Raw genomic sequence first — 21,959 nt, 5'->3', positions numbered from 1 at the left:
TTTTGCGAAGGAAGCTTACCTCTAAGCCTCCCTCTTCTGGCAATGTCCCCTTTCTGATGCAGTGAAGCAAGTCAACAGCAATTTGATGGTTACTCAACCATTGGGCCCCCTGGTGAAGAAAAAGGCAATACAGGGAGCAACTTCATTCCATTTTAAATAAACCACCATAAATCTCTGCTACATGGGTTAAATTGCCATTGTCATTTCGCATCTATCAAAAGGTTCAGTTTATTCCCTCCTCGGTATTTTTTAGTACTTTGGAAATGTCAATGTTAATATGCTGTTTGAGAAGGTTGCAAAAGAAATATCACTCTATTCTGATGTAAAATTCAATCGAAGAGATCAATAATTTAAGAATAAAGACATTTATTGATCGGTCATTCTTCTCACAAATATTGCCTGCAACTATTTTAAGATTATATCAATTACTTGCCTGTAACTAGTAAAAAAACCAGTTATAGTACAAAGCTGTTATAATATAATTTCATGGTTGCGACAGATGTTCAAGTGTAACATTATAGACTATCTCAGTTACTCAAAAGGAAGCATTTTGCCAGCTCCCCATGAGTTTGCTGCAATGAGTTTTGATTGGCGTAAATCATAATTAGTTTTAGGTTTTTGTCAGGAAGTCTAATAATTGAAGGAATGTTGTGTGTCTCAGTGGAATGAAAATAAACATCTTGCTCTGCGTCATGCAGAAAATGACATATATATACTGAATGTCTTGAAGTAGTATGTTACTTCAACACATGAAAACAATAAAATCTGAACAGTACAAGCCCATTCAATCGACTTGATCTATCAGCCTGTGTCAAAAGGTAATAAATAACATGATGAAGAGTTCAGGTATATGTCATTATGGACAGGAGGGGGTTTAATTAAAACAGTCCTGATTTCTCCACTCACTTCCTATCCGTAAACAGAAAGGTGTTTTCAAATTTTGATTCCCCATTAATAAGGGGTCCATTGTTTAGGGGCAGTGGCGCAGTGGTTAGCACTGGGACTGCTGCGTTGAGGTCCCGGGTTCGAATCCCGGCCCTGGGTCACTGTCCATGTGGAGTTTGCACATTCTCCCTGTGCCTGCGTGGGTTTCACCCCCACAACCCAAAGGCGTGCCGGTTAGGTGGATTGGCCATGCCAAATTGCACCTTAATTGGAAGAATTATAATTGGGTACTTATAAAATTTATAAAAAGGAAAGAAAAATAAAAAATAAGGGATGCATATTTTGGAGTGTTCCAATCCTCTATTAATAACTCCACAGCAAACTAAAGGTACGGCAAAGTGAGAAGGTTGGTTTATTTTACACACCCACAAACCGTGGGAAGAGTTTTGCAGTGTTTACCTCTTTTGCATTTACACAATAAAAGAGGGATAAGGGAAAAAAAAGGGTTCAGGGCAAAGCCAACAATAGAAATATATTAAGGTTTCATGCAAGTCCTGTAAGTCAAAGTCCAGCTGACTTTGACAGAATTCCTGGTTTTGGTTCAAGGAGCTCGATTGTAGTTTGGGTCCGTTGAAGGTGCAGCAAAGTATTCTTGTATCCTGAAAATTATTTCACTCTGTTGTTGAACTGTAGAGTTATTTTATGGAAATCAGACTTGGAGAGAGCTGGAGGTCACAGGCAGGATGCCAGCCTAAAGTCCAGTTCTCTTTAGAGGCTTTAGAGGTCAAGCAGCAAATGAAGAGAAAAGTTCAAAGGCCATATAATCAAAGGAATTCAAACAGCTGAAGTCTTGTTCATGTGGCAAGGTGGTTTTGGGTCAAACGATTCAGCTCATGAGGCCCCTTGTTAAAACCCATTGTCTTTTGAGCAGGTAACTGAAGAACCATTATCACAATGCTGGAGATGAGTCACAAAAATGACCTTTGTCCATAGCCTGCTGGGGCAGGCATCTTGTCTGTGAATCCATTGTGTTGGCGTGGCTGGAATGTTTACACAATCCAAGAACTGTATATTCCAAAGGTTTGATATGGTAGCCTTTCTCCATGTTTAAACTGCTCAGAAACATCCAGAACTACCATCGTGTGGTCAGTGTGACCATTTTACGAGTTCCATCATTTGTCCCTTTTAAAGAAATAAAAAGTGACCAGGCTGATGACGATATGTGTATATATATATACACACACACCTTTCTTCCTATCTCCTGGACAGGACAATGTATGAAAATATCTTCAGGTTTTAGTTTTCAGAACACAACTCAGAAGACTACCTACCCTTTCGAGTCCTATTTTACAAATGGGCTTATTAATAGTGAGATGGACAGCTAATCCATTCAAAAAAGGAACTTTCAGTTGCTGAGTTAATCTTTGTCAATATAATAGAATGTTGCAGCCATTAAAAGGATGGTGTTGCTCAATGGGGCGATTATCAATTCTAAGTATTATGACCCAACAGGAGTGACCTTAGCCTTTGGTGGTCACCCCAAAAGGGCAATAATATATTGGCTGGCCATCTTGTTTGGTATCATGGAAAAGCACATTAGTCGTGGGCTGCTTCAATATTGGATATTTGGCACAATTTAAGACCCATGTGTCACAGATTGTTGAAGTGACCAATTAATTGGATTTAATTTTAAGCGCCGTAGTCCTCTGTGATTTTTTAACTGGATTCTAATCCACTGCAGGTTCCAGACCAAAGCCATTGTGTTTCTATTGTACAGGGAAGATATATTATAATCACAAAAATATAACAAAAACTCGACATGATGAGAGTATTGTTATAATATCACAACAGTTTGGGTCATTTCGTACACTACATTGTATTTTAAAAGTAAAACTACAGATACCAGTTTCCGAACGTCACCTTCCTGGATCAGAGTCATGCTGCTGGCTTTGCATTCCATTCCATCCGGGTAGGTCTTTCAAAGATTGAGAAAGAGTTTGGCTCCCTCTTCTCTTGAGCGAAAACATTGATGTTTCAATTTACAAAGATTCCAGATGCCCGGCTGAGGAAGTTTTACTATTGTGCTTTATGCTAGGATGGAGGTTAAACTGTGACACAAATCACGTGGAGTGTGAGACTGATTGCTGGAACAGGCCCCCTATCTCTTGTCTTTACTTGCTCAGAAGTCATCCATGTTATATTACGATGTGTAATATATATATTACTTTTTCATCTAGCCGAGTTGTTGAAATATAGCCATAGTCTTGCAGTGATGATAAACTAATTTATTGAGTTATATAACATAATCTCGTGAGTCCATTTTACTTAATACTGAACTAGTAAAACAAACAAACAACTGTAGAATAAACTTATTAAATTATATGATACAATACTCTGATAACTAATAACTTCTTCTCTCTAGCTTTCTCACTTCTGTTCTCTCTGCAATCCTGACACACTCCATTGCAGACTTGATGGGCCGAATGGCCTCCTTCTGCCCTGTAAATTCTGTGATTCTGTGAAAGAGTGGGAAAACGTTTATGTAGGTCCTGATAGTGTGGCCATCTAGTGTTCAATTGCCTGTACTTGCTCAACATAGTCCGATCATGTATTACTACATACAGAGATCACTACAATCCACACTTTCAAATGATGCTGGTGTTTTTCTGACTTTGAACATCAAAAACTATTATGCTTCTACAGAAACATGAGGGTATTGGCTATGAGGAGAGATTGAATAAATTGGGATTGTTCTCCCGGGCGAGATGGAGGCTGAGGGGCGAACTGATAGAAGTTTATAAAATTATTAGTATATAGAACATAGAACATAGAACAGTACAGCACAGAACAGGCCCTTCGGCCCTCAATGTTGTGCCGAGCCATGATCACCCTACTCAAACCCACGTATCCACCCTATACCCGTAACCCAACAACCCCCCCCTTAACCTTACTTTTATTAGGACACTACGGGCAATTTAGCATGGCCAATCCACCTAACCCGCACATCTTTGGACTGTGGGAGGAAACCGGAGCACCCGGAGGAAACCCACGCACACAGGGGGAGGACGTGCAGACTCCACACAGACAGTGACCCAGCCGGGAATCGAACCTGGGACCCTGGAGCTGTGAAGCATTTATGCTAACCATCATGCTACCCTGCTGCCCCGATAGATAAGGTGAACAGTTGGAGGCTTTTTCTCAGGGCAGAAATGATACTTACAAGGGTGCACAAGTTCAAGGTGAGGAGAGAAAGGTTCAGTGGAGACGTGCGGGGGAAGATTTTTACACAGAGGGTGGTGGTGGCCTGGAATGCACTGCCAAGTGAGGTGGTTGAGGCAGATTTCTTAGCGACCTTTAAGGCTTATCTGGATAGGCACATGAACAGACTGGGTATAGAAGGTACAGGCGGTTGGTCTATATCAGCGCAGACTTGAAGGGCCTGTTCCTGTGCTGTATTGTTCTTTATATAACAATCAAGTAATTTGGGCTGAAGATCCTGTCACTAATTTGCAATTGTCTTCCACAATAACAGTGAGAGAATCTAGTTCCTTCAAAATGTGTGTGGAGTTGTACATGTATGGCTGACTCATCCCACAGTGTTTTTATTCCATATGTGACTCATGCTGCAGCAACTGGGAATTTAATTTCAAATAAATAGAACAGAAAAATCTACCTTGCGGGTGTGCTGGAAACCTGTCTAATGTACAAGTACTTTTCATCCTTTTACATGGACCCTAAATAATGCATAGGCAACAGCAACTGCCAAGCCTGTCATCTCTATCACCTTGAAGAATAAAGGCAGCAGGTGCATGGAAGCACCACCAACTCTAAGCTTCCTTCCAAGTTGCACATCGCTCTGTTTTAGACATATATCACTGTTCCTTCATCATCACTGGATCAAAATGCTAGAACTCCTTCCAGAAAAGCACTTTGGTGATGGATGGGGGAGGCGGGAGGGAGGCGCAAAACTTTTATCTCGTGCACTGAAGGACTACCTTCTCAAGCAGCTGAGCACAGGGGATTAATGCTGACTTCTGCGAGCAATGCACATGTCCTTAAAAAAAATGCTTTAAACATTTTTTTCCAATTAAGGGGTAATTCAGTGTGGCCGATCTACCTACCTGGCCATCTTTGGGTTGTGGGGGTGACACAGGAGAATCTGCAAGCTCCACACGGACAATGACCTGGGGCCGGGATCGACCCCGGGTCCTTGGCGTCGTCTGTCTCTAAAAATAAACATACAGTAAATTTTGTGTTATCTGGCACTCTAACAAACAGGATTATCTCTGAACCGGTATGCCTTATGTTCCCCTCATGCGAATTGGAAATAATTCATGCAGAATTATTTTCTACTTTAATTGATGTTTTGATGTACTGTTAAAGATTGGAAATAAAAAGAATACATTACTTCCCGAGTAGGTGCATATCAGTTTATGCTACACCCATTGCCCTGCAGTCCATTGGTAATTAACTCGCATTTTTGTTGAGCCAGAATCATCCATTCCCTGTGTATCCTGGGTGATAAATATTTTACTGTAAGATAGACAAAATGGATGTGCTATTTATTATTTTTGAAATTTCAATGTCTCAAAAAAAGTCTGACTTACTTGTTTGCTTGCGTTTTACCTGAATTATACAATCCTGACCCGTTCAAATACAGTAAATAAGTGGATATTCAATAAGCAAGGGTAACCGGCATTCCGGCCATAGATATGTAACATTGACCTGTAACATCCTCGGAGTGCCATTCAGTGGCAGATCTCCGCTCGGTAGTGACTTACTGCGCTTAAATTCCAAAACGCCTGTTCACCTTCCTGACTGATGCTGGGTGGGACTGAGAAAATTGAAGCAGGTCTGTGGCTTCAGCAGTGAAGTCACAGAATTTACATAGAATCACAGAACTTCCAGTGCAGAAGGAGGCCATTTGGCCCATCGAGTCTGCACCGGCTCTTGGAAAGAGCACCCGACTTAAGCCCACACCTCCACCCTATCCCAATAACCGATTAACCTTTTTTTGAACACTAAGGGTAACTTATTATGGCCAATCCACCTGCCCTGCACATCTTTGGACTGTGGGAGAAACTGGAGCACCCGGAGGAAACCCACGAAGACACAGGGAGAGCATGCAGACTCCGCACAGACAGTGACCCAAGCTGAGAATCGAACCTGGCATACTGGAGCTCGACGCAACTGTGCTAACCACCGTGCTACTGTGCTGCCCTGTGTAAAAGGAGCGGAGCAAAGGAATACACCCCCTCTTTACAGCACTTACCAGCTAAACCCTGACGTGAGAATTTACAAGAGGGATTACCCAGCATATCTTTGCCTAACCTAACCACCACTCCCCCACCCCCGCACCTTAATCTGATGAGCTATGAAGCTATAGCCTTAAGTGCTGTTTTTCACATTCAAGACCTCGCTTCTTTGTAGTTAAATAATCTTTTTTTTGCCATAATTATCTAAAACAATCACGGAAATTACCAATGAATGCTCTTCCAATAAAAATTTTTACTGCAGGAAGCTTGGCAACCACATGTGCCACATTACAACAGTGACTACATTTCAGAAGTGTTTCATTGGCTGTAACACAACTTGTTCAACAAGTTGGGAGTGTGACATGCAAATGCTGTGTGTTCCCTGTGAGATATCTAAAATCTGTGTGAAAATGCAAGCGGCTGTGTACCTCTTTAACCAATCAAAATGAAAGATTCTGAAATAACCAGCAAAGGTCGGAACTGAGAAAAATAACTGAGAATAGTGAATTCAATCTGTAATCAGATACAGGCAATGAAATAGAGAGGGAGGAAAAATTAGAATCACTGAAAAAAAGAAGATATAATCAGTAGGCTTCAATTTTTAAAGAAATGTCTCCAGAACAACCAAAACATGTCATTTGGCAGTAAAAAACAAATGTTGTTAAAATCCACTGAGGTACCTTGCTGTGGTTTTATTTGCGATTGACTGCACAAATACAGTAACTTCACGCCACGCTATGTGTTTACATGATGGGCCAAGCACTGCAATGCTGTTTTTTTTTTTGCACAGTTGAAGATTATCGGGAGCAGGTGGAAATGTGGATCTGCTATAGCCTTATTGAATGGAGGAGCAGGTTGCAGAGGCTGAATGGTCCAACTGCTGCTTCGAGCTCATACATTCTAACAGCAGAGCAATGGAACTCTTTGCCACTTTCTTTGATTTAGGCATTTATTCACACATCTGCATCCTTGCCTGAAGTTGCTGTGGGAGCATTTGAGCACAAATAATGGGAACAGCCTCCCCGAACAGGAATGTGGCGACTAGGGGCTTTTTACAGTAACTTCATTTGAAGCCTACTTGTGACAATAAGGAATTTTCATTTTCATTTCATTTCATTTCAAGTGCCAGAGATTTATCGAGTTTTAAGGCATTGTGCCCATTATGCCTGTGCCAGCTGTCAAAAACCTATCTATTTGACAGTAACGTATGTCCCAAAATGATACAGAATGATTTTAATAAATTTATGCTTACAGGTGTTATAATTTTGTGAGTTAACAGCACTCTAGATGGAGATGACACAGTCTGTTATAAGAATGATGTAGGACCTCTGATTGTGAATTTCTGTGCACCGAGTCATCACTGATTGTGAGTCTGATCAAAAACATCTCAGTTTATCCTTTTTGTACTATTATTGAGACATTCAGGATAATGCATTCGCAATCCTATAATCTACCCTTGCATTACTCTGCAACACAAGAATGACAAATCCTTTAAGCCGCGAAACATGAAATAAACTTTGTGTTACGCTTACAATTTTCACAATTTGCTTCGTTGAGAATGGATTTGTGTTGATCACGCTTTTTTATCAGAGTGAACTAAATGAAATGTTATTTATGATAAGAGGCAGCAAACTGTCTGGGAATATCAAAGGATTATCGCAAACAAGCTCTCCTGTACGTGTTTTGTTTCATCCTGAATTTTAATGGGTAAGATTGATGCATTTGCAAAGGCAACTTTCGATTGGTGGAAGGTGTGTTGTGGGGTGGGTGAAAGCAATAGCTTTGAGTGCAATTTTACCTGCCAGTTACAAGCAACCGCTACTGTCTGAACCTTGGGTTCTCTGTTGAAAATGAAATAAAAGAGCACTGACCATCGGGCACGTCAGCATCACCCAAGTTAACCAGCAATACCCTCAAAATGAAAAGTTGTCTTTTTGAAAGCTGCCAATTTTTCGCCGAGCGTAAGTTTCGTAAGTCTTCCTTTTTCCTCAATTGATCATTTCCCTGCTCCATGATTGAGAGAGTCCTCCATGTGTCCATTTCACACGCCTTGCTCTCATCTCTGCCCCCTCCTTCACAGAAGCATGATAGGGTTTCTCTTGTCCCTCCCTCCACTCCATTATCCTCTCTCTATACTCAGTGGATCACCCTTTTCCCATCTGAACCACCTCCAGCCTGATGTTACCACCAAACACATCTTTCCCCCCCCCCCCCCTCCCCTTTCAGCACTTCAAAGGGAAGTTCTCTACACTGGCCCACTCCTCAGTCACTGCCAGTACCTCCTTCCCTTCCAACAGCATCTTCCAATGAATTGCAGGTGATAGAAGACATGCCTTTTTCCCTCCTCTCTTCCTACAATCCAAGGTCTTGAACACTCCTCCCAAGCGAAACAGCAATTTACTTGTACCGCTTTCAATTTAGCATTTATGAGCGAGTAATTCACCTCCTGAATTTACAAAGCAAATGCCCGGTGAGGATGAAATACTCTCAGGTGCCTTGAGGTTTGCAGCTCCCACATGATTCAAGAAGCTCAGCACCATCCACGAGAAAGCAGCCTCATGACTGACATCCATCCTCTGGCTTAAAAATTCACATCCTCCACCAGTGGGCGTGCAGTGGCAGAAGTGTATACCATCTACAAAATGTACTGCAGTAACTTGCCAAAGATTCTTCGATAATAACCTCCAAATCCACCTCGTCGGCCACAGCAAACGCATGGAAGTACCACCAGCTGCAAGTTCCCCTCCAAAATACGCACCCTTCCCACTTGAAAATATATTGCCATTGCTTTGTTCTCATGGGGTGATGCAGCTCCAGAAAGAATTTCAGCACCACCTGCTCAATGGCAATTGAGGTTGAGCAATAAAACATGGCCTTTCCAGCAATGCCCACATTCAATGAGCGTATTTTAAAAAAAAACAATCACAGCTCACAACATGGTTTCCTCTTCATTAGAATCGTTAACTGCCGATTGGATGAAGACTTTCAGGAACATGTCGGTTCAGTCCGCAACTGTGACCACTAGCTTCAAGTTGCCTGTCATTAAGACTGCACCCCACTCTCACTTTGTGTTCTCGACTTCTTGTACTGTCAGAATGAAGCTCGTTGCAAGCTTGAGGAGCAGCACCTCATCTTTTGATTCGCGCGTTGCAGTCTCCCACACTCAAAATGGAGTTCAATAATTTCAAATCATGAACTCTGTCCCCGCTTTATCAAATGGCAGTTGTGATGTTTCTGCAATTCCCATTTACGGGCCTGAACCCAGCCTTTGCGTATTCCCTGGTCCCATTACCATCTCATTTTTGTCTTGTGACATTACCCCATTTGTCATTTAATATCTCCTGCCTTCCACATGAACATAGGCTTGCCCTTTGTTTGTGTGAATACGTGTGGCTAAATAGATCCACTCAACAGGAAGGCAGCTTTTAGCTTTCAGTAAATAGTAAGTCTGCTTGACCCAATCGTCTCTTGTTAGTTCAATGAAACAACTTTGGTCAAACAACTTGAACAGCCAATATTTTTTTAAAATTCATTCATGGGATGTGGGTGTCACTGGCAGGGCCGGCATTTATTGACCATCCCTTATTGCCCTTGAGCTGAGTGGCTTGCGCGGGTTGCTGTGGATGTGGGGGTCACATGAAGGCCAGACTGGATAAGGATGGCGGATTTCCTTCCCTGGAAGGCATTTGTGAGCCAGGTCGATTTTTACAACAGTCGGCGATGGTTTCATGGCCATCATTAGACATTTAATTCCAGGTTATTATCAAATTCAAGTTTCACCAGCTGCCCTGCTGAGATTCGAACCCAGAACATTACCATGAGTCTCTAGATTATTAGTCCATCGACAATAGCACTACGCCACCATGTAATTCAAATGGAAAAATTTAAATGAAGCTCGCAGCATCACCCGAGAGGTTTCAGCATGCCAGGAGTGTCACTGGCACAACCAATTTTTTAAAAATCAAGTCATTGCAAACAGCTTTAGTTGACATCATTTTTCTTTACCTCTGCTGGTTTATAGAATATCGGCAGGGTCAACTGACAGGGAGAGGTTAAACAGTGCAGGGGTCACAAAGAAAAGCATTGCTGCCTTTCAATTCCAAATGTAATCAAGGATATGATTTTCAGCAAATCTCTCACTGTACAAATCCTGATAGGCGTTTAAAAAATGAATGAACAGTGTGTATTTTTAATTACAGCAACAGCAATTTATATTCATACAACATCTTATGTACGAAAATGCCCCAGAAGTGAAAAGCAATATGCGCATGGGTTAGACCATAAGACCATAAGACATAGGAGTGGAAGTAAGGCCATTCGGCCCATCGAGTCCACTCCACCATTCAATCATGGTTGATTTCAACTCCATTTACCCGCTCTCTCCCCATAGCCCTTAATTCCTCGAGAAATCAAGAATTTATCAATTTCTGTCTTAAAGACACTCAACGTCCCGGCCTCCACCGCCCTCTGTGGCAATGAATTCCACAGACCTACCACTCTCTGGCTGAAGAAATTTCTCCTCATCTCTGTTCTAAAGTGACTCCCTTTTATTCTAAGGCTGTGCCCCCGCGTCCTAGTCTCCCCTGCTAATGGAAACAACTTCCCTACGTCCATCCTATCCAAGCCATTCATTATCTTGTACGTTTCTATTAGATCTCCCCTCAACCTCCTAAACTCCAATGAATATAATCCCACGATCCTCAGACGTTCATCGTATGTTAGGCCTACCATTCCTGGGATCATCTGTGTGAATCTCTGCTGGACCCGCTCCAGTGCCAGTATGTCCTTCCTGAGGTATGGGGCCCAAAATTGCTCACAGTATTCTAAATGGGGCCTAACTAGTGCTTTATAAAGCCTCAGAAGTACATCCCTGCTTTTATATTCCAAGCCTCAATCACCATGAGAACATTCCAAGCCTCAATCACCATGAGAACATTTTTCAGCCACACAGCGTCAGGGACCCGGGTGACTGTCTGTGTGAATTTCCTCCGGCTTCTCCAGTTTCCTCCTACAATCCAAAGATGTACAGGATAGGTGGATTGGCCACGTTAAATTGTCCCGTAGTATCTAAAAGGTTTGATGGGTTTTATCGTGAGGTGGGCCTGGGTGGCGTGCCCTTTCGGAGGGTCAGTGCATACTCGATGGGCCAAACGGCACTGTGGGGATTCCATGAAATCAGAAATGGTCAAAGAACATTCTTCTGACCTGAAAACAGCAGTGTGGCTGAATAAATGCAGTTGTTCTAACCGCGGCCAGCTGATTACCATGCCTACTCATGTGAGTGAGTGCTTGTGAAAGAAAGGGAACAGCCCATTTACTAAGGTTGATAAATGCATGATCGAACACAGTCCTTCACATTATTCCCCATTCTAACTACTGCTATCTCAGGACTGCAAATTAGAATATGGGAGTCCAAGAGGGATGTGGTATTTTTAAAAAATTGTTTCAGAGTTGCTACAGATTTATAACTTTGTTTCCTCCAGAGCCGGAAGCATGCCAGCAAGGTTCGACTTTACTACATGCTTCATCCAGTCGATGGAGGATGCCCAGCAAAGAAACTCCGGTCGGAAAATGTAAGTAGTTTTAACTTTTCGGGATAAGTGTGGGACAGGTTAGACACCAAGTCAGTGAAAGATGGATGGCATCCATTTGGAAATGATTTCTGGGAAAGGGGAATTTATGGTGTGCAAAAGAAGATTGAGGTGAACTCACTTACCTGGAAAATGCTTCTTGGAAAATTTCACTCGGCAAACGATGCCTACTCACTGAGCTAAGCCAAGTCTGCAAGAAGTGCATTATATTGCTGCACTGCAGCCTTTATGGAATGCATGCTTTTATCAGTCATTCTGAAATTCGAGTTTAAATATTCGCTCAGCCATGTAATCAGTCTTGAAAAGTATCATTATTTCACCATTTCGCCACTACATGTTCCTGACTTTAGCTTTTACAAGTCAACTTCTTTCCCTCGGGAATGGGGGAGGGGTTTAGTGGTGGTCTCAAGTTGTTTGTCCTGTGCAAACTAAAAGCTATTCCTTGTTTTTGACTTAGAATGTGACAACATGTTAGTCAACCGACTGAAAATGCAACCCTTAAGGGTTCTTTTGTGCACCAAATGCATGTTTACTAGGCATCACATTGTGTTACTGATGTCAGAAAACCTTCAGAAAGAGAGAAAACAGAGTCATTGACCTGTAGCATGAAACGTGTAAGCAACCCACAACTGCTTTTGAACGGAATCAACAGTCTATGATTAGTTATAATTGCCTGGATTTTCTTAGTTAGACCTTTCAAAGCAAAGACCAAGGTAGCAATTAAACATAACAATTTCTGGGTCCAGGGTTGTACATGAGCATTATGCACTGATTTCACAATGTTATTCCAACAATAATTGGACGTCCAATGGGTTTCAGAGCTTTCCATCTTATTAGGGATATACACCGCAGTAGATAAACATGCAGCATCGATAAAGTATGTTCAGCTATTTTAGCATCCAATAATGCAAATCTTAGTGCATTTCTCTTTTTCAACTTTAAGCTGAAGGATAAAGGTCTCGACATTAGCTGCGCTTAACAGCATTGCTGGTTTCTTAAACACCATACAAACTGCAACAGTTCAAGAAGCCTTTTCACCACCGCTTCCTCCAGGGCAATTAGAGATGGGCAATGAATGCTGGCCTTCTCAGCGATGCCCAAATCAGATGAAAAGATTCATACAATTCTCTAACCTGTTCACATCACATTACTCTGCCAGAAATGCAACAGAAACTTCCAAGCTATTGGAAGACCAACCGGATCAGTCTGGTTTAAGAGTCAACTCGTCCTTCAAAGCAGAGGTTGTACTTAAGGTAGTTCCCAGAATTACTTGGCTTAAATTGGACTCCCAATGAGAGATCAAAAAAGCTCCGTTTTCCCTGCAATTTGTGTGGATAGTGCTGCCTGGGACATACTCGTAAAAAATTAGAGCGGACTTTTCAGGAGGGAAATTAGAAAGCTCTTCTTCACAGAAAGGTTTGCAGAAGTCTGAACTGTTCCACAAACAACAAATGATGTTCGATTAATTGAAAATTTAAAATCAAAATGAGGATTTGTGCATTTTGACTGCATTACAATTGAGCACTTTGCATCTGCCTTTACAAAGGAATGAGATGACACCCAAGTCATAATGAAAGGGAAGTAGTTGAGACACTAGATTGGCTAAAAAATTGAGAAGAGAGGAGATATTGTATCGGCTGGCTGTGCTTCAAGTTGATGTGTCACCAGGATTGGATCAGATCCATCCAAGGATACTGGGTGAAGTAAGGGTGGAAATTGCAGACACATTGACCATAATCAATAAATTGTGCGGCATGGTACCACAGTGGTTAGTACTGTTGCTTCACAGCGCCGTGGCCCCAGGTTCGATTCCCGGCTTGGGTCGCTGTCTGTGCGGAGTCTGCATGTTCTCTTCGTGTCTGCATGGGTTGTCCTCCGAGTGCTCCGGTTTCCTCCCACAAGTCCTGAAGCACATACTTGTTAGGTGAAATGGACATTCTGAATTCTCCCTCTGTGTACCCAAAAATGCGCCAGAGTGTGGCGATTAGGGGCCTTTCACAGTAACTTCATTGCAGGGTTAGTGTAAGCCTACTTGTGACAATAATAAAGATTATTATTATTATCTTCCAATTCTCCGTAGACACAGCTGGTGCCAGAGGACTGGTGAATTGCAAATGTTGCAACTTCATTCAAAAACAAATTGAAGGATAACCCCAGTAATTATAACCCAGTCAGTGCAACTTCAGAGCTGGTGGGAAAGCTTTGAAAAACAATAATTCAGGACACAATTCCATTGACAGAAACGGATTAAAGGAAGCCAGCACAGAGTTGTTAAGGGAAAATCATGCTTAACTAAATTGCTTGAATTTTTAATGAGGGAACAGAGAGAGCAGATGAGTGTACTGCGCTTAATGTGGTTTACGTGGACTTCCAAAAGGTATTTGATTTTGTGCCATATAACCGGTTGTCATCAAAGTTGAAGCCATGGAATAAAAGGGACATTGGCAATATGGATACAAAGTTGGCTGAGTTTCAGGAAATGGACTGGATTTTTTGAACTGGAGGAAGATATGTATGTCAATTTGATCCAAGCCAAGGTGAAGCCGAAACTAAGACATAGCATTTCTTAAACAATGAGAAAATGCTGGAAAATCTCCGCAGGTCTGGCAGCATCTGTAGGGTGAGAAAAGACTTAACGTTTTGAGTCCAGATGACACTTTGTCAAAGCTTCATTTTTTTTACATAGCTTTTCTTTATTGAGTTTATTGACTTGTTCAGGCTCTGAACTCACCCCACCCCCATTCCACCCATATCCCAGTTATCCCCTATTTATACTCTTTTAATAAAACAAAAGTCTATAAATTGAACAAAAATCAGAGGCGGTGGGGCACTGTAACTAAAACAAAACATCAAAAGAAACTTAACAAATTAAACTAAAATATCATTCCTTGGGGTGTTAATGCACCCTGGCCCCCTTGGTGCCCACCAGTCGCGGAAGGCCTTAAGTGTACCAGTGGGCACCATGTGTCCTCCTGGACCATCCAGCCATGAAGATATCGGAAAGACAAACCCACATAAGCCCACACCTCCACCCTATCCCCACAACCCAGTAACCCCACCTACTGTGTTTGAACACTATGGGCAATTTAGTATGACCAATCCACCTAACCTGCATATCCTTGGACTCTGGAAGAAAACCGGAGCACCCGGAAGAAACACGCGCAGACACGGGGAGAACGTGCGGACTCCACACAGACAGTGTCCCAAGCCGGGAATCAAACCTGGGACCCTGGATGGGCCAAATGGCCTCCTTCTGCACTGTAAATTCTATATCATAGTCTGTGGGGTTCCTACGTTCAATCCCCTTCGGCAGGGCTACGATTTGTAGGTTTTGGTGCCTCGATCGGTTTTCCTGATTCTCAATCTTCCCTTTCGAATCCGTCACGACCAGCCTGATGCGATGGTGAGGCCCAAGTTTTGACGCCTCGTACGTCTGCTCGGCCAGCCGTTTACTTCTCCTGACTTTTTCCACTTCTTTTTTCTACAATGCCGCTGGAGTGGCTGTTGTTAGGCATCTCCCTTTGCGTTGATTTTGGTTGAAGTGCGGGGATATTTTCTTCTTCGTATTCGCAGACTAATATTTTGGGTGAAAGAACCTATTTAGGGTTTGTCGGAGCCACCTGATGTGCAATTCTCAGCACATTCCCATCACCGGAAGTCCCTTACGGACTGTAATCCATGTTGCGACCTTTGCTTTGCGTTGGTTCAATAAACACTGCTTACCGTACCTTCTTGGGCCTTCCTGAGCTTTAATACTTAGGATCTAGCATGCGACGCCTGAAAGCACGGCGGAAGCAGATTAAATCGATAAAAGAGAGTTCAATAGTTATCCAAAGCGGAAACATTAGCAGGGTTACGGGAAACAAATGCAGTTGTGGTACTAGACCCGTTGCCTCTTCTGAAGCGCCTTCATGGTCATGTCAAATGGCCTGTTCTCTGCAATAACCAGTCTGTAATTCCACCAGTTTCTTGGGGACTCAAGGCCCAAGTTTTAAGAGATTTGGCCATCTGATTACCAGGTTCAAGCAGACTGCCAGGCAGATTGTGCCGAAAGCTAAGTATATAGTTGGCCACAAAGCATGTTGGAATCAATGTTGACAACATAATTAGGCCCGTTTCATCAGTTTTTGCTCTGCATGGAGCTGAACAAGGCAAATTAACCAAAATAAATATATCCACATCATCCACAGTCACATCTGTTTGTTGCCAGGGAAATATCTCATCATACCTAGTTCTTGATAATGAATGGAGTCAGAGACACACAGGGAGAGAAAGAGAGAGAATGAATAAAAGGACATGAAGTAATTATTCAAGAAGTGGGAAAAAGAGGGTTACTTCACAGCTCCAATCCAGTTCCACTGTTCTCCATACTTCTGGAGTGGCAAGGATAGGTGCAGCAGCATCATCTTGCCCAGATTTCCTTTTAAATCATACCTACCGCAAACTTCAGAAACGTAACTGGATGTTTTATATTTGGGGGAATAAAATGTCAGCTGGTGTGCTTTGACCATTCTCAGCAAAGTTACCACTAAAACAATGTTTATTGTCATTCATTCAGCCCCTGCATCCTTCTCATGAGTTTGTTAATCCACCTGCAACTCGGATGTGACAAACCAGCAACTGCAATTTAATCACCTTTGACTGAATTATCTTTTATTTTTGGAAATCAAGCTGAAGTTTGTATTGCAGCATTTTCAATTGCAAGTTTCCCCCAGCAGATATGAAAAATAATTCCCTGGATGATAGTAAAGCTGTGCGACGGTCGTGTATAGCGTGACTTCAGAAGTATTTTACTCAGGGAATGCATGTTCTCTTGCCTCTCTCGCCGTTGATCCTTCTGTATTGTCATTTTGATGTTTCTTTTTTTTTACAATTTCTATGTATCCCAGAGATTTATTTCATGTCTCATAATCCTGTCATCCTGAGGACATGAACTGCAATGATGAAGCCAAGTGCCCGCTTTCTTTTTTATTTTAATTTTTTTAATTTTCCAATTAAGGGGCAATTTAGCGTGGCCAATCCACCTAACCTGCACATCTTTGGGTTGTGGGGGTGAAACCCACGCAGACACGGGGAGAATGTGCAAACTCTACACGGACAGTGACCCAGGGCCGGGATTCGAACCCGGGTCCTCAGCGCCGTAGGCAGCAATGCTAACCACTGTGCCACCGTGCTGCCCCAAGTGCCCGCTTTCTTAACCTATAAAAGGAAACTAATTTCCCTGGCTAAGAAGATCCTGAATATTTGGGGACCGGATTGAGTCTTGTGCGACTAGTCAGTCAAGAGAGAAGCTTCAGAAAATAATAATTTCCAAGCAGAGACAGATGCATTCTTCTGCCCATGGGTCGTACCTTTGCATGGTCTTTTAGTCGACCCTACGTATGTGAGGCCAGTTTAATGTTGGAAGGGAATAAGTGCAATCATCTGCAATAAAGTGACTGGAATTTCAGGCTTTTTCTAAAACTATCACCAGATTCAGAAAAGGTGTTGCCCTTGGGTTAAGGTTCCCTCGGGGACGAAGACTTAGCAGCTCACCCCTCCCCCTAAATATGTGACATTGGGTCAGAATGTTCTGGGAATGCGTTTAAACATCCCAGCAACAGGTTATAAGGAAGTGATACATTGTGAGTTGCCATGCACATTTTTTTTTTTAATAAACAATTTTATTGAGGTAGTTTTTGGCTTTATAAACAGTTACAGACATCATCAGAAAGAAAGCAAAAAAGGCAAAAATGTGCAAACATCCACGTACTTTCAATACTTCCATCGTAACATATTGCACAGCCATGCACATTGTTAGTGATTTGTTCCACGAAGCTGTTAGCCTCACAAAAATAGGACCTCACCGTCGATCTCCCAAGAAATTGCTGCATTTGAGCCATGAGAGCAAATCAAACCTGCTGAGCAATGTGAGGGTTAGTATTTTAATGATGCAGGGGCACATCTCATGGTGAGTGATGCGACCATCCATTCACTCAAGGACACGAGTAGAAGTAAACCGAGGTTTTAATCAGCTTAGAACAGTGCTTGCCTGCGACTGGTACAATACTGTGCCCGCCTACAGGTCAACTGCTCTTTATACTTCCTTTCAAGGGGAGGAGCCATGGGCGGAGCCCGTACATGCCCCAACATATCCCCCTGTGGGTGAAGCCACACAATGGCCCATAGGTGGAGCCCACAAGGTCAACAACATAACATAGCTGTAACACAATGGCAGAACATGATACTAATACACTGGTGAATTACTAGTACATAGAACATAGAACAGTACAGCACAGAACAGGCCCTTCGGCCCTCGATGTTGTGCCGAGCAATGATCACCCTACTCAAACCCACGTATCCACCCTATACCCGTAACCCAACAACTCCCCCCCTTAACCTTACTATTAGGACACTACGGGCAATTTAGCATGGCCAATCCACCTAACCCGCACATCTTTGGACTGTGGGAGGAAACCGGAGCACCCGGAGGAAACCCATGCACACACGGGGAGGACGTGCAGACTCCACACAGACAGTGACCCAGCCGGGAATCGAACCTGGGACCCTGGAGCTGTGAAGCATTTATGCTAACCACCATGCTACCATGCTGCCCTAAGTTGTTTTTCATTATTTCATGCCAGTGGATGTCACTGGCAAGGCCAGCGTTTTCTGCCCATCCCTTGAACTGGGGCCTTGCTGGGGCAGATCAGCGTCAACCAAATGGACCTGAAGTCACACATAGGCTAGATCGGCGAAGGACGAGAGATTTCCTTCCCTGTGTGAGATTGGTGAACAATTGTTGTTTCATGCTAACTAGTACTATACATTCACCACAGTGAGTTTATATTCCCGTAATTCTCAACCCTCAAAGGCCCCGAAGTTGAACAATTGAATGGGTGAAGTTGTCATCAGGAAGCACAGATAAGGCTCGTGTTGGAATACCCTCCACTTGCCTGAATGAGTGGAGCTCCAACAGCATGCAAGAATCTTGACCCCCACCCAGAACAAAACGGCTTGCTTCATCAGCAATCCATTCACCACCTTAAACGTTCATTCCCACCATCCCAGTGTTGCTGCTCTTTGACGGCATCGTTTTTTGGGCGGAGCCCTTTTTCAACTCAACACGTCATCGCACTCCACATGGAGGCGACAATGACCCTTTCAGAACAGATTCTGCTCTTCAAAGGTGCCAACCAATCAGGTCCCAACCTGCAAATCCTTCCAACACATACCCATGGCAGGTGGTAAGAGTGGGAGAGATTCCTGGTCACCACACGATGAAACAGAATCTGGAGCCTCTGCCATCACTATCCCTTGCTCCAGACGACAACGTGCATGGGAAAGCACAAGTTGCCACTGCACTATAACACCATCGCCAAATGTTGAAACAATTTTATTCAACAAATGGTTGGTGTACAAATTCAAGAACACTATTGCATTGCTCAGAATCTACAGCACTGAAACAGACCATTCAGGATAGCTTGCCTTTGCCAGTGTTTACACTGCTCACGAGCCTGTCCACTCAAATTACTTCCACCCAGCTCCAAAATATTACTATTCATTTATCCCTCATTCATCAAGCTGTCAACTCAAAGGTGTCAGTGCTATCTGTTTCAATTATTCATTGTCACAGCAAGTTCCGCGTTCTCACTGCTGAGGAAAGAAATTCCTCCTAAATTCTGTCTCTGATCTGTACCCTGTCATATTTATGACCCCTTGTTCCCGACTCACATACCTATGGACACAACTGCACCACATCTACCCAAACAAACTCCTGCGGTAAGAAAAGACCCGTTTATATTTCTTGCATTTATCACGCAGTGTGTTATTTCCTTCGAGCAACTAAACTACGAATTCCTTTCACCTTTCGGTTTGACAGATAATTGATACTTCCCACGGGGACAATGTCACGACTTCTAATCCAGTGGAAAATAGAAAATAATATAAACAAAGCATGCAGTAAATAAAAACAGAGAATGTTTGATTCTGGCAGCACCTGTGGAGAGAGAAACAGAGTTAATGGTTTTGAGTCCATATGACCCTTCACAGAACTCGAAGTGGACCATAAATGGCTTTTGTGGTTTAAATCATGCCAACTTTAAGACGTGCAATTTAATTGGAGAAAATTAGTACTGGGTGTGATGCATCGTGTTTTCATATCAAATTCTTCTGTAAACTATTTTAATGGTGACATTAACATGACTTAGAATAAATAAGTGGTTGATGCCTTTTTAAAATTGAGGATTTGGTGCAAACGCATTGGGCACGATTTAACCACCGTGTTGCAGTCCGGCACAGATCTGAATGCACCGGTTAAATAGTGGAAACGGCCAAAATCGAGATTTGTACGAGGCGTAAATCAGTTTGTTCTAATCAACCCACTCCCGATGGTGAGTTTTAGATCACCACCAAATATGCCGAGCATATCATTAACTCTCATTTTCATTAATTTCCTTTAATTCTCATTTTCATTTATTTCCATTTCATTAACAAGACAAATGCACCGGCCTCACCCCGGGGTGGGGGGGGGGGGGGTTTCGGCTTTTTGTCTATGAGACCTTCAAGCCTTCTTTAATTATTGTGGATACCCATAACAGGGACAACTACAGCTGCTGCCTGCCTGTCCTGCCAAACACTTCCAGGACAGAGCACTGTTCTTGGTTCTCTGCTGAACATCATTTTAACTCCCTTTGACTGTGAGAAGCCTCTAGCTTCGCAGCTGAAGGCTATTAGTAAATGAGGAATTGGTCTTGTTAGTTGCAAGAACACTTCACAGCTCTCAAATGTACATGTACCATGTCTCAGACGATGATTATTGAATCTCATTTCAATACATTTTGAAGCCTGAACAGTTTGGCGAATTCTAGAAGCACAAGCACTATAGAGGCAGCAAACAACAATCACACACTCAAGAGATGGGCTTCAGCACTGTGGATATTCTCACCATATCCCAAGTGTGTGATCAGGGAAGGGCAGCTGAGCACAGTCTCCCTCATATTTCCAACAGGGGGTTGGGATCTGGAGTTTAAGTGTTCCTGCTGTGGCCGAGAGTGAGTGTGCTGAGGTTTTCCAGCACAACTGGCTTGGTTGATGGCACTCTGACAGAAGGCAGGACACATGAGCGGTGTGGGGGAGAGCTTGGGGGGATTTGTGAGCCCTGGGTGGAAGCCCTAACTGATTGTAGGTCTCTCCCCTTCTCTAATTCCTTACAGATATAACAATATGGCTGGTGCTGTCTGTCCCATAGAGGTTGCCCTTGCGGTGCTGGTGGCAACTGAGGCAGGTAGATGCCAGAGAAGTCGGCAGCAGTGTCGCCGCAGGCTGGAGACTGCACCCCATGTGCCACCCATCAGGCCGAGAAGGAACCCAAAGGGGGATGACAGGAACAGCCCAAGGTGTACAGGTATCATGGGTCCCCTTCAAGCAGTGGATAGGGTGCTTAATGCACAGTACTTTAAAGACTAAAGGGGAGGCAGTGGCAGAGTGGTACTATCACTGGACTAGAAATCCAGAGATCTGGGGAAGTGCTCTGGTGACCTGGGGTCACATCCCACCATGACAGATGGTGAAATTTGAATTTAATGAAAAGCAGGAATTAAATATCTAATGATGATCATTGACTGGCGGATGTCAGTGTCACAGCTCACTGACAAATTCTCAGCACCAGCAACCAGATCAGTCATGATCCTATTGAACGATGCAGCAGGCTTGAATGGGCCAGATGGTCTTTTCTTGCTTCTACATTGCTCTGTATAAAATCTGACAGATTGGAAGCCATGTACTCTGGGTTATTTGGCCCGTAAGCCTCACTGCGAACTGTCTCCACACAGCAAACCTGGGTATGATCAGATTTCCCCAAGACAGAGCTCTGTGGAAGCTTGGGCTGTTTTTTTCTGTTTGCAGCAATAGGTCAAATTTCACTGAGAAGCACAGGAAAACATAATTTATCTTCACTGCAACAAATGTGGCGTCACCCAAAACACAGCCCGTGATGTGGAGTGCGCAGCTTGCAGCAGACGTTTCTTCCTGAAAATGCAATGCAGTCATTCCAGAATGGACTAAAGGAGAATCCATGTGTTTCACAATTAGCTGTTCACCTGGAAACATGGTGCGACCATTTTACTCATTGTCTCATTTCTTACATGGCGAATGTAGAGCTTACTGCAAACACTGGTGCGTTTCACCCTGATCAAACCATCATTTTCGACAAAATGTTAAATAGGGACAAGATCTTTTTGCGCACTAA

The 21,959-nt window shown here is 43.0% G+C and overlaps 1 protein-coding gene across 3 annotated transcripts in view; it reads left to right on the top strand.

The window, feature by feature from the left end:
- Positions 1 to 21,959, top strand: part of zmat4a (zinc finger, matrin-type 4a) — a 173,258-nt gene that overhangs the window by 34,188 nt on the left and 117,111 nt on the right. For all 3 annotated transcript variants that reach the window (XM_038785612.1, XM_038785610.1, XM_038785611.1), the window contains exon 3: positions 11,624 to 11,713. In XM_038785612.1, coding sequence (XP_038641540.1) covers positions 11,624 to 11,713 — 90 coding nt within the window. The remainder of the gene's footprint in view (positions 1 to 11,623; positions 11,714 to 21,959) is intronic.

This window comes from Scyliorhinus canicula, chromosome 26 (genome assembly GCF_902713615.1).
Source record: "Scyliorhinus canicula chromosome 26, sScyCan1.1, whole genome shotgun sequence".
Taxonomy (NCBI): Eukaryota; Metazoa; Chordata; class Chondrichthyes; order Carcharhiniformes; family Scyliorhinidae; genus Scyliorhinus; species Scyliorhinus canicula.
This window is presented reverse-complemented; position numbering and strand designations above follow the sequence as displayed.